Source organism: Colossoma macropomum, unplaced genomic scaffold, assembly GCF_904425465.1.
Source record: "Colossoma macropomum unplaced genomic scaffold, Colossoma_macropomum, whole genome shotgun sequence".
NCBI lineage: Eukaryota > Metazoa > Chordata > Actinopteri > Characiformes > Serrasalmidae > Colossoma > Colossoma macropomum.
Window position 1 is genome coordinate 33,697,379 of NW_023494807.1, and position 14,126 is coordinate 33,711,504.

Below are 14,126 nucleotides of genomic sequence, written 5' to 3' on the forward strand. Positions count from 1 at the left end.
GACGTCAGAGTTAATTAAAGCTGATTCACTCTGTTCTACACAGCGCAGCACAAATACACAAACACATTCAGATCAACTTCATACACTTCTACATCACGCTTATTAAGTGTTTATTAACAATTAACATCACACAGACAGACTGCTCACTGTTCCCCGCAGAAAACGGACTAAATTAAGGACTAAATTCAGAATCTCTTAAAAAAGACGGCTCTTTAAGGGTTCTTTACATCGAGTTCTAGGGTTCTATATGGTTCTATGACCCACTGTTATTTACTCAGATACACAGTCTGGGGGAACTGAATTTAGCCACTTAAGCCCTGTTTGAGGCGTCTACTGGTTCTGTGGTTCCAACTATATAGTATAGAAAAAAAACAAAATCCTAACAATATTTAATGTTGTTCCTCATGAGCTTCATTGTTTTCTTACAAATATGCTCTCATTGTGAAATTGATGACAAACCTTCTTGAAAATGCTTCTATATAGCAGCATAAATGCTTCTTCTACTGGTATATATATATATATATATATCAGGCATAACATTCTGACCACCTCCTTGTTTCTACGCTCATTGTCCATTTTATCAGCTCCACTTACTATATAGGTGCACTTTGTAGTTCTACAGTTACAGACTGTAGTCCATCTGTTTCTCTGATACTTTGTTAGCCCCCTTTTACCCTGTTCTTCAGTGGTCAGGACCCCCATGGACCCTCACAGAGCAGGGACTATTTGGGTGGTGGATCATTCTCAGCACTGCAGTAACACTGACGTGGTGGTGGTGTGTTAGTGTGTGGTGTGCTGGTGTGAGTGGATCAGACACAGCTGGAGGGTGTCAGATATTGAATAAAAATCACTGTGTTAAGTTTTATCATGACGTATCGTGTATCATGAAAATTTCATGAAGTATCGTGATATTATGTTTTTAGCATGTCTGTGACGTTCAAATGGTAATTTTCCCAATTGAGTTCGGACACGTTCCCATTCCCTGCTGGTCATGAACGCAGCCTGCACTCCAATACTTTTCCCTTCAGATGAGTTCAGACTAACAAACTAACCAAACAACTCACAAACCTCCAAAACATGTAGAAAACAGGTTATAAAGACGTTTAATCTGAGAATAATCTGTGTATTCTGTCCTCAGGTACAGTCTGCAGCAGTAATGCATGTTTATGAAAATGAATAAACACACTGTAAAAACTGTAAAAGCACTCGGAGCCAAATTTAGCACAGAACAGGCTCCGCCCTGCACCTCGAGGGTGAGCTGGGACAACGCGTGCAAATAAATCATCAATGTACTTTACATATCGACAAATCAGGCTTATTAAGTGCATTGCCAAGATCACATCGGCATAAAATTATGACATCTATACAAATTTCAATTCACTGTACATAGATTTCTTATACACACCTGCATCTTATAATGTTCATGTAGAATTATTTCCATATATTTCCATTTTTCTCTTGATATGATACGTAAACGTTTCAGGACCTAAGAGTCACTTCCACCCAGACAGAAAACAGACATGAACCTGTCAATAAAAATTAGTTTAAAAAATATGAAAATGGACACTTTCGCATAATCAGTGTCAAATGTTTTGGACCAATAACTGCTTTCTGTCTCACACTAACTTCATTAATGCAACTCCTGACTGCAACTTCAGGGTCAATCCATGTAAAATCACCTCCTGACTGACCATCGCAGATTTGCATAATATTTCCAAGGAATAATGTAACTGTGCTAAAAAGTCAGCCTGTAAAATTTGAGGCGTGTATCTTCATTAGTTTCTGAGATAGAAGCTTTTAAAGGCAAAAGTGGGCGTGGCCTTTTCACCTTAAATTGAATTACACAGGAAAATTTAGCAAATTTTGATGCAGTCATAACTTTTAAACTATTAATGTGAGATATTTGATTTTTTCAGTTTTTATTCAGGTTAAAATGTGTTTAACAAAAGCAAAAGAGACAAAGATGCACTGGAGGAACTTCATCGCTCTACATCTCCACACTGGAGAACATCAGATCCTCCAAATTTGCAGATTTATTACTCTTATCACAGATTTATTAACTTATTAAAGATTTCGGATTTGAGTCTTTAAAAAGGGGAAAAAATCTATATTATATTTGCTGAAGTCAATTATAAAAACGGGTCAGTCAGGATTTGAGGAGGATTTACCCTTTAATGTAACAGAGCGATTCTGGAAAGCAGCAAAAAACGATGCTTTTCTACATTAAACATTAAAACATTTTTTTAAAGATACAACATTGCATAAAGACGACGCTCACAAACAGTGGGCAAATCTAAACAGAGAGGCCTTTAACAGCGACTGGCAAACAGCAAAGGCTAAAAAGGTCTTTGCAGAATCTTAGTATTGAGTAACAGGGTGTTACAGTCTGGTCCTGTCGGGCCGCAGAGCACAGCGGAGTGCAGCGCTAGACCTTATATAAGGGTCAATCCCCCATAATTCAGCGTGTGAGATGTAAACAGAGTCATTCAGAGTGGTTTGGTGTGAAATGGTTCAGATTACAGACGCTCTTGTTTTCTTGTGCCACTCCATCTCGGCACATCCCTGGATTTATTTTCTGTTTTCCTGTCTTTTCTCTTCAGCAGTTTAGTTTTCTAACTATCTTTGCAAATGACTTATTATTTAATATTATTTAATGCTTTTATTGTTGTGTTTGCATTTTCTGTGTATGAAACATGCTATACAAATAAATTTGCCTCGCTTTGCCTTACAGTGGTGGTGATAGGAACCAGGGGTCGCCATGACTACAACACAAATCGCTGTTGTCGGAACAAAACCTCGTATCTCGATTTGGTCGTTTTTCAGTTTTTGACATAATTTAAAAATACCTGTTGCTCTTTACATTGTGTGTAACTTTCGTGATGAATGGACCAAAAGAACCGGAAAAACGTCCACTGACTTCCAACAGCAGCGAAATATAGACATTTTATTTACTATCCAGAACCACCAGTGAACCTACACGAGTCTTCTGAGTTTATATGGAATGTTGATGATGGAAAATAGTGGAAAATCTGAAATAATAAGTTTTCTTTGGGGACTATTTTGCCTCACAGCGCCCTGCATGTATCCCTCCACCATGAATGGAGTTTAAGGCCAAAATCTTCTCAAAACCACTGTAAAACAAAAGCTGTCTGAGCTTAATAAACTCTGCCTAATCAGTCAGTATTCTGAGGCAGAAAGGCACAGAGTCGCGTCTGAATTGAATGCCTGCTGAGGTTCCTCTATTCGGCTGTTTTTTTGAAGGCAGCATACCATCACTGCTTTACATATCCCATAATCCTGTGTGTCAGCACTGATACGGTTAGGAAAAACAGTGCAGTGAAGGCAGAGACAATACTTTTTACATTTGTTATAAAAGCTCAGCATGATGGCCTCCTTAAAAGACAGCCTATGCAGTGAGCTGTCATATCTTGGCAACATGAAATTTAAATTAAATTTATATTTATATTGCTGAAATGAAAATTCAATGCCTTCAAAGCGCGTTTCAAATGCAATTAAGTTGCAGGTACCTTCATAGCAACACTGCCTTTTAGAGGTGGACGTCTGGTTCCTATCACCACCACTGTGAACAGTTCTGACTCGGTAAGTTTATCTAGAACGGAGTGTTTCACACCAAACCATTCATACATCTGAATCACTTAAATATGGATCACTGAATCACTTAATTAAGTCTTGCAATAAATTATTGGGATTCCACTTTAAAAACACCTGATTTAATGAATGAGTTTATTGCAAAACACTTAAAGAGCTGAATTCAGAGTGAGAATCAAGCATTTCTTTAAACCGAACAGAAGAAAACTCTTCCGACTGTATCTGTTCCGTGGCGGTGTTGCTGGGTTACCCGTGTTTTTGCTGGACAGTCTGGGAGCTGAGTTTCAGGAAAGGCTAATTTTTATGGGCAGGAGAGAAAAAGGAGTAAAAAAAAGGTGCTACAACAAAAACACACCTGCAGGAAACAAAGTGGCTCAGCTTATAACTTACAGAGTTGCACTGAACTTGCCGTGAAGACTCACTGTTGTCATGGTGATCAGAGCAGGTAACTGGTGACCAGCTAGCTGGAGTTTCATAAAGGTAGGTAATTTTTTTTTGTTGCTGCCACCTTATTAGCCACATAAAGAGAAGTAAGGACAGCTTGGTTTGTTTATCTGATTATATATAATATGCATTTTTAATTTGAGTACTCGACTACATGTATCTGCATGGATAATAAGAGATTTATACCAATAAACCTGTAAACAACAACAACCAGTGTACAGTAACTGCATAAACTGCTTAGTAACAAGTAGCTGATTGGACGGCAGCTCGTTATGGCATCTTATTTCATTAATTTAGTTTTACCAATTATTGGAATTTTCATCATGTTCCTTAATAAATAAGAAAAATTATATGTCATGGTATCATGTATTGTTAACATGTCTTAAAGTATTGTTTTGTTCTATTTTCGCCGTATCGTCCACCCCGGCTGGGGCCCTCCAGGACCAGACCACCCCACCCCACACCCCCCCCCCACCCCAAAGAATAAAATCTGCGATTTGTCCGAGCTGATGGCAGTTTTTATACGAAGTGAGCCTCCCTGCGTTCCAGCTCATTCGGTATTAGGCGGCGGCTGCTCCGCAGTCTCTGGTACGCGGGTTTGCCGTCGGTGGGGCTCAGGTCCTCGGGGGTGGAGGACGGAGACTGGGGGGGAGAAAAAGCCGATAAACTGACCGCGTCCGACCCAACCGAGCCGCTCTCTGACCGAGAGTCCTCTGATGCTTCCGATGCCTTACACAGTGGTACTGTCGCGACAGCGGGCGTGGCTACAGCTGTAGCTGTTGTCGTAGAAACCGCCAATGTGGCCACTGGTGCTCCCATCGTCACGGAAACCATCGTGACAACTGTTGCTGTGGTAACAGACGATGCTGCAGTAACTGTTGCTATAGTAACAGATGCTGGAGTAGAGGAAGCGGTAACTGTCCGCAAATCCATCGCCGTGGTAACGGATGCTGTAGTAGAGGACGTAGCACTTTTCTCCCCGTCCGCTGGCCTGGCGCGCGAGGCTGTGGGCGGTTTGTAGAAAGTTCCGGGCGGTGGCTGAAGCGTCCTTGGCGCTCTGAAAGCGATCGGTCCCTCTCCGCTCTGAGCGCTACTGCTGTCCTTCCAGGAGGTTCTAAAAGGCCGGATGGTGACCGTATTGCTGACCGTATACGGGCTGCTTTGGGATGCCGCGCTAACGGCGCTCGAACCAGAAGCGGGCTCAGCTCCGGTGGCCGGTTTGGTTTTTTCCGTCATTCCAGATGGAGGCAGGTTGGCCACTATCATGGCGGTCCGGGGCGTGACGTCGTAGTGCCTGTACTGCTTGTCCCAGGTGCGCCGCAGCGTGTGTGTGTGAATGAAGGGGCTCCTGTAGCGCCCGTCCGATTTCTCTGGCTCCGCAACCTCCTGGATGACGGCTGGAACGCTCTCCCGCTCCACGGAGTTCTGTCTGTTGCGCTCATTCAGCAGCCGGTCCACGGGCATGCTGACTGGTCGAGAGACATAGCGAGAGCGGTGTGGGCGGAGCTGCACCAGACCACTGGTCGTGCTGGGCCGGCCAAAAACCAGCGTGGACCTCTGCACCTCTGCTGCTGAACCAACACCGTTCAGGCCATCAGTACAATCAGCTGCTGCAGAGAGGGGAAGACAAAACACACTGATTTAGTCCATCGTAACACACTGTTTAAAGCAGGACTCAGATTAAACGGGGGACACTGTTCTCCTACAGAGGGGCCAGTTGAAATGAAATGCAGGAGAAAAGGCGTCCCATACTTTTATGTATTCTTACTAAATTCTTAATAATAATATTAACAGTATTAGTCACAGTATCAGTGGAAACAGTACTATAAATTCATGTGTTTCTGAAACACTGAAGCTAAATCTATTCTAGTAGACTGAAAATGAGCACATGAAGCCTTTTTTTGGCCCCATAGCTTGACATACATGGTTTAAAGTCATAGTATGGGAAAAAAAACAAACTCCCAGCTCCTCCTCCTACTCCAAACTTGCATCTTTTGTTTTAACACTGGAGCTATGGCGCTAATGTAGCTACTTGACTGATTATATTTCAAGTAAGTGGGAACAATTTCATAAAATAAAAACAACAACAGAAAAAGTCTCATACATTCATACTGACCTTGTGTTGTGTCCTCTTTTCCCTCTTTTGTGTCTCCCGGTTTCACATCCTTCACTTCGTCCAGCAAATGTGAGGAGGGGATGACGGAGGAGTGTCTCTTATATGCTTTAGAGCTCTGCTAGAAACAAAATAAACAAACATTTAAACAAATACACTAAAAACCTACCCGCTTTTTACCCTCTCCTGTCAGACTCCGGACATTTCACAATTCAGTTATCATCTGACCCCCAGCTCTCTGGGACCGGGGAATTTACTTTCTTTTATTTTTAAAGTTATTTTGAGGCTGAGTGTCAAAGCTGAGCCTCGTTTCCTTTATTTTTAGTCCGCATGAATAATTATCGATGCAAATACTGACTCTCATTTAGCTCTGTATTCAAAACAGTTAGTGAGTGTGTGTCCGGAGTTACTACAACAGAAATTATTTGTTTGTTTGATGTTATTTGAGATTGTTTGTTATGTTATTGTCAAAAGAGACTGGAACTTTATTTAAAGAGCACCTTTCAGACACTGCAGTCATTCAAAATACTTTAAAAATGAGAAAATACAAAGATAATTAAGATTAAAATGTAAAAAGTAACAAAGTAAAGGAGGATGGAAATTAAAACGATTAAAACAAAAGATTTTAAAAGAGAGGAAATAAATCATTAAATTAAAAATCAGATTAAAGCGGAAATGATGATAATAGAGCGGCGTTAGAGGAGTGAAGAGCAGCAGAGCTAACAGTGTTTAAACTGAGCTGAAAGCTGCTCAAACGGGATCGTTTTCAGGCTGATTTAAAGTGTCCAGTGTCGGGGCTCTTCTAATGCTCTCTGTCCACTGCGTCCATTTAAAAGCAGCAGAGTATCTAAACGCTGCTTCTCCATGTTTAGCCTTCACCTTCAGCAGGACTGACTGACCAGTTCCTAATGATCTGAGAGTTTAAAGCTCTACAAAGCTCCAGAGTCCTGACCCCATGACTCTCTCCTTTGGGCAATGAGACAGAATTACAGCAGTGAAATCAGAACAGTGAACCTGGAAGTGATCCTTCAGATCAGGACTCAGTCAGACTGACCTCTTTGATGTCCAGTAGAGATCTGGAGTGGCGGCTGAGCCTGTCCTTGTCGCGGGTGTATGGTGACGGAGAGCCGTGCGGTGCTGGAGCGTTTAAAGGAGCGACGGGGCTCAGAGGAACGTCGAAGATCTTGTTCTGGTGAGTGATGAACAGCTCCACCATCAGGGCCTGGTAGGGATAGTCCACCAGGGAGGAGAGCGACACCTCCGCCTCCAATTGCCGCGGCTTTATCAGCGTCGGCCCGAAGATGATGCCCAGGTTACTGGCCGTCATTTTATTCTCCTCCGCTCGCTCCGTCACTCTGTAAACAGTGAAACTGTAAGAAGCACTGAAGAACACTGCACTGTTTATGATACTGAAGGTTCTAAACCAGGGGTTCCCAACCTTGTCTAACTCAAGGCCCACAGAACCGAACACAGAAGATCACAAGATTTCACCACACAGATCATTTTAAGTGCTAACAGATACATTAAATCAGTGTAGCTTGTAGTTTTGCTTGATTTTACAACATAACGCAACACGATAAACACTAAAAAATAACCGAACACTTCCTAACTCAGCTGAGGTTGTTTGGCAGCTACAAAGTGCTGGATGAGATGCTGAAGAAGCCAAAGTTGTGAAAGGAGCTCTGGCTCAGTTCAGCAGGTTTAGATGCATATTTAGTCATCAATTTGTTTGTTCGGCATAAAAGCTTTATTTAACCCCTTGTGTGGTGTTGATGTGTGTGTTACTCAGTGGTCTGCTGGACCCACCGCATTACTGTTTATTAAAATCAATGCAGCCATAATCATTTATGTAAAAATACCAGATGTTTAAAATATCACAAGTGTCCAGTGTAGGGTTCTCCTTTAGCAGCTGTAGCCAGTCAGCAGCCTGTCCATGTTGTCCACCCTCTCTCACACACACACAGACACTCACACTCACACACACACACACACACACACAGACTAACAGCAGGCCATGTAGGAGGAGAACAGAGTGAAGGACACAGCACCTCCACACTTTTACTCCCCGCAGGTTCACCCAACACCACGTGTAATATAAATGTGTGGGGGGTGAACAGAGTGAAGACACTGAAAATGGGTTATTTTATATGTTCTTCACAGAAAACGAGCAAAGACCAAAAATCTGAGGATGAAATAATAATAAATCACACCATTTTTTCTTTTGGTAAACATTCCCTGTTCGCTCCTGTTAAACGTTTCCTCATGATAAAGGCCTTTACACACCGAGCATGATTTACTCGTGCAGTACTTTCGCGTGACGGTAAATTAATTAAATCACGTGTGTAACTGATAATGCACCAAACGTGATCTACTGAATTGCAAAAATGCAACATCATTTTACTCACGCTCTGTTTGATATTTGTAAACTTTTGCCAGTAACAGGATTAGTTTGTTTAACTTGCTCTGAAAATGTAACCATAGCTGGCATTTCGCCAGACTAATAAATGTGGTCCAACTAAATATTATTTAAAAATTTGTCATATTTAAAACATTTGGTTAAAATTTGTGGTTTAAAAAAAAGGCTGCAGCCCCCAAGCAGTGCCACTGCGGCCCACAGGCTGAGAAACACTGATGCATTTAAAACCATTCAAACCTTCTCCATCGCTGGCTGTAGATGCACTGTGAGGTGGTGAATGTACCTGTGCAGGTGTGCTATGAGGAAGTGGAGAGTTCTGTAGTGTGCTGGGGGCAGCTGGCAGAGAAGGTCTCGAATTTTGAAGATGGTTCTGTTCAGGTCGATGCTGAGGCCTGGCTCCTCCCCCGGGGGCCGGCTCTGAGCAGACTCCGCCTCCTCCACCAGCACGCTCTGCGCCTCCTTCGCCAAACCGATGAACTCATTATAATAGCGATACAGAATCAGCGGCTCCGGCAGCTGCGAAACACACAAATACAAGATCACTGTAATCTCACACGTGAACACAATATATAAGACGGTGCAGCTAACTTGTCTCGCAGTAATAAATGATATCAATACATTCTATTTATAACAATACACTCTATTTATACAGCACCTTTTGCAAACTTCCCCTACAAATCCTAAATTTTTCCTTCAGAACACAAAGAATTTTTAATACATGTCGACCAAAAAGAAAACTGAGGAAGTTAATGAGCTCAGATATTTAGGAGTGACATGAATAAAATATAATGCTCACATAAAGAAACTGACCAAGACATGCTTACGATTTTATCACATACGTCTAACTGTGTGATTGTCTGGGGTCAAATTTCTCAATCAGTAACTAAATCTACATTGTCGTTATATAATCAGGCTTTAGTTATAGTTATAGATCAGAAACCAACGAGTCGGCACCACTGTGAAATTCAAGAAAAACATGATTTGCTGAGTTCTGATAAAGTTCTGATGATGCCCTGAACACACTACACATTCTGCATTCTATGTAACAATGTTTATCTGTATTGTCTCTGTTACATAAACAAATAAACTAAAATAATGAATAAATGAAATAAATGAACATATGAAGATGTTTGTTTGGTCTTATATATCAAAAATAGACACAATTAATATTTTTAAAATAAATTTGATTAATCTTAATACTTTAATAATTTTTACACGATCTTACAAGACCGATGTGTGTAAATGAGTTCTGTTCTGATGGAGGCTGAATGGGCAGAAATGTGTGAATGCACTGATTTTGTGACATCACAAAAGCAGTCAATTCAAAACAGGCTGTTGTAGTTTAGTTTCCATATATGGGGAGAGTAAACGGTGCATTTTGAAACTAACACTGTCTGTGTTCACATGCAAATACATTTACCAATCCGACTGAATACATTCCGATTACAGATTCAGACTGAGGTGTTTATTCTCACTCTACTCAACAATCTGATAGAAAATCTTCGTTTACATGCGCACTTAAAGTAATCTGATCCAAAATGACGTGCATGCATGGAGAACCACTTAGAGTAAACGTTACCATGATGACCAGCATCCCGTGAGTCCAGTCAGAGTGAGATGAGCAGCAGTGAGCAGCGCTCGTGTTTTTAACTGCTTTAAAATGATGTCAGACTCAGGAAAACGTCCTTCACATGTCCTTATTAAAGAAGGCCGAGAGGAAGACGTCGTGTTCTGAGACACATAAGCTGGACGTCCGTCCCACCGCCGTCTTTTAAAGACCAGAGCATAAACTTCGTCTCCTCTGCAGACCAGTTTCTGCTCCGCCATGTTGACCGGTATAACCTTTCACTATGACGTGACGAACACGATCAGAACGGACTTAAACTTTCAGATAGGGAATGTAATCAGATACAGGCGTTTACACGGATATTATTCTTCTATTTAACGGATTATTTACAGGATTACCCACCTCGATCAGTCGGATAGAAACTGTATTGCGAATGGCCTCAATCGGACTAGACTATTCCGACTGAGGTGTTTACATGGACGTGTTCTATTCCAATTGAGCTATTAGTCGGATTATTAAGCTGCATGTAAATGTGGCAAGTGTTTATCAGAGCGTGTGAGCGGAGTGATGTGATTTGCGAGTGTCAGAGCGTCAGTGGTCTCTCTTGCTCTGAAACTGCTCCAGTGTCACTCCGTCCCGCGAGACAGACAGTCCTTTAATTCTCACGATCTCTTTAGTTGAAGCCTAAACCTTCTGAAATAGGCCTGTGTAGCTCAGAATGACTAACTAATTTTTTTTATTCAACAATGGCCATAAATTACATAATAAGACATTAAATAAATATCATAAGAATGGATCATGTGGGGCGGATGCAGAGCGGTTTGTCCGACATGTGAGAGTGAAATTGGAAACAGAAAACCCGGAGCGGAGTGAGTACAGAAACACTTCGAGCGAAGAGTGGAAACGTCTGCTGCTCCACTCACATCACACACAGTGACTACATGCCGCATCAAACCGTGTCCTAACTGTCCTGTCTGAGTAAGAGGGAGCTCACCTGTCTCAGGTAGAGTTTGAGGACGTTGCTGATGTCGTGAGGGTACAGGTCAGACAGCTCCACCAGGTCTTTGCCGTTCTCAAAAGCCTGACACAGCTTCTCCACACGAGACTTCGCTCCGTTCACTCGGTAAATACCCTGAACATTCAACACAGCTCAGTTAAACACAATAAACATGCTTTTCATTTCATTTCACATCGTTATCGCCATGTCGTCTGTAATATGCAAATGAGCTTCACACCAATCACACTGTGCTGTGAACAACAAATGAAATGATTTGTTTTAAAACAATGAAGAACCATGTCACACTACTGACTCACCACCGTGTTTATAATATACTGTAAATTACAGACTGATTTTATTTTTTGTCATTTCTGCTCTAAGGTGGTCGTGCTTTCTTAATGTGCGCTTTCCATAAGAAAAACATATTATCTATAAAGGGTAATTCCACCACTTTTTTGAAAATTCCAACATAATTCAATGTGTGAGGTGTAATCAGAGAGATTCAGAGTGGTTTGGTGTGAAATGGTTAAGATGTATTTACAGTGGTGGTGATAGGAACCAGGGGTCGCCATGACTACAACACAAATATAGACATTTTATTTACTATCCAGAACCACCAGTGAACCTACACGAGTCTTCTGAGTTTATATGGAATGTCGATGATGGAAAATAGTGGAAAATCTGAAATAATATGCATGTATCCCTCCACCATGAATGGAGTTTAAGTTCTCTAAACTATCATAAAACAGTGTCTCAGTCATCAGGCAGTGAATTCAGAACCATTTCATGTAGGAACTTTCTGTGAGGGAGCTTTTAGAGGTGGACGTCTGGTTCCTATCACCACCACTGTGAACAGTTCTGACTCAGTAAGTTTCTCTAGAACAGAGCGTTTCACACCAAACCACTCTGAACCTCTCTGATTACATCTTAACCTCTTAATTACGCTGGAATTTTGAAAAATCAGTGGAGTTCCCCTTTAAGAACACAGTTATCACTTCAGGACAGTTTTCTCCACACTAGGCCGTCTGAATGTTTACCTTGATGTTGAGCGCGCGGCTCTCGATCTCCGAGGTGCACTTTTTGATGATGAAGGGGATTCCGTCAGGGCTGTTCTTCGCTGCCTGAGCGAAATCAATCCCGAACAGGTGCAGCCTGCCCTGCAGCTTCTTATGACCGCACTGAATGGCCAGAGTCTCCAAACACTTCTTATGGCACGCCAAAGAACACTGAAGAACAGACAAGCGGAAAGGTGACATCAGTTACCTTAGTGTGGGTAAAATTCTTCCTCAGCTGCAAGTCTTGTCAAAACCATCATAACGACATACCACAGATAAGCGCAGATAACACAACGTACAAACAGACGCTAACGTTACCCCATTCAGCGGAGCGTCTGAGTCAGGGGTGTTTCGCTTACGTTATAAATGAAAATGAAAGTGCAGCAGACCCTCAATCACCTCCCGCTGTCTAGTTCTCTTTATTTAAAGTAGTACACCACTACACTTCGAGGCAGCAGACACAAAGGAACAGCCAGTCTTTTGGAGTTAGCATTATCCTACACTCTTAAAAAAGACTGTTCAAGTTTTCTTTCGTAAAGAAAATCATCTATAAAGAATCACAAACATTCAAAGAGCCCTTTGCATGATTAAAAGGTTCTCTGAATCATGAAAGGGCTCTTCAGATTGATGGCTCTATATAGAACCTATATAACACCAAAAAGAGTTCTTCTATCGTTACGATGTCAAGCTTGTAACAATGGAAGAACCCTTTTTGGTACTACACAGAACAATCTGTAGACGACTAAATCGAGGAGAAGACTTCCTCCCTGATTTAAAACTTGTGTTCTCCATGCTTTGTTACCAATAATGAACATTTCTGTTTTTTCTTCATTTAATTTTAAAAAGTAAATACTCATCCAGTTAATGATATTGGACAAAAACGTTGTTCGTTTATTTAGAACACTTCATCGTATCATTTGGATCTACGGAAATATATGATTCTGTATCATTGGCATAGCTGTGATAAATGACTCCATCCTTTTTAATACAGTGTCCTAATAGAAGCATGTACAAAGAAAAAAAGAAGTGGGCCTAATACTGAACCCTGTGGAACACCATTAAGTATGTCATAGTCATTGGAGCGATGCTCAGCTAGACTAAAAGTACTTTCTACCTTTAAGATGTATACAAAACCATTTTAAGACAGTTCCAGAAAGGCCCACCGAATTTTCAAAACGGTTCATAATAATATCACAGTCTACTGTATCAAACGCTGCACTTAAATCTAAAAGTACAAGGACAGAAACACTGTTTTTATCAGCGTTGACTCTTAACTATCTTCAGCAACGCTGTTTTAGTACTATGACCTGATCTGAAACCTGATTTTCATTTAGGAACTCATTTGAGCAAAGACTACTTTTTAAAATTTTAAAAACTTTTTTAAAACGATGATGCTGTACCTCCTCGCACTCGGCTCCATGGAACACCACCAGGCTGTCGCACTCTCTGCATTTGGACGGGGCTCGCAGTTTCCTCAGCTTGTGCGTGTGCGCTGCTTTGGACATCTGAGCGTTCCGGAACGGTCCGGGGGAACTCGCCGCCTCCATGATCATCTCACCCAGACCTGGAGGAACCCAGAAAGATCAGTTAAAGCGACAGTTCCGAGAAAACAATGTTTTACTGAATTATTCCTGGATGCATTTTCAACTCTTTTCATATCTGTACAGTAATATCTGTCCCGCTGTGCTGCAGGTGTGGAACCGTAGTGTTTTTGCAGTTGAGTGTTGATGTTGGCTCAGTTCCTCAGTGAAACAGTTCCTGTCTTTCAGCTGCCCTTTACACGCTGTTATTGTTACGCTCTTTAGAACCTTTTTTTTGGCTGATAATGTACACAGAGTTACTCAGTACAGGCAGCTCATACATTCTTAAACAAGATGGTTCTTCAAGGGTTATTTAGTAAAGACAATGGTTCTGTTTAGAACATT

The 14,126-nt window shown here is 41.5% G+C and overlaps 1 protein-coding gene across 4 annotated transcripts in view; it reads right to left on the minus strand.

The window, feature by feature from the left end:
• Positions 1-4,528: 4,528 nt before the first annotated feature.
• Positions 4,529-14,126, minus strand: part of arhgap29b (Rho GTPase activating protein 29b) — a 37,397-nt gene continuing 27,799 nt past the window's right edge. For 3 of the 4 annotated variants that reach the window (XM_036556393.1, XM_036556391.1, XM_036556389.1), the window contains exons 15-21: positions 13,602-13,765; positions 12,184-12,372; positions 11,144-11,281; positions 8,866-9,098; positions 7,221-7,521; positions 6,170-6,287; positions 4,529-5,663 (exon numbers count right to left, since the gene is read on the minus strand). In XM_036556393.1, coding sequence (XP_036412286.1) covers positions 4,573-5,663; positions 6,170-6,287; positions 7,221-7,521; positions 8,866-9,098; positions 11,144-11,281; positions 12,184-12,372; positions 13,602-13,765 — 2,234 coding nt within the window. In that variant the 3' untranslated portion in view covers positions 4,529-4,572. The remainder of the gene's footprint in view (positions 5,664-6,169; positions 6,288-7,220; positions 7,522-8,865; positions 9,099-11,143; positions 11,282-12,183; positions 12,373-13,601; positions 13,766-14,126) is intronic. The other variant, XM_036556390.1, reaches the window with a different exon arrangement.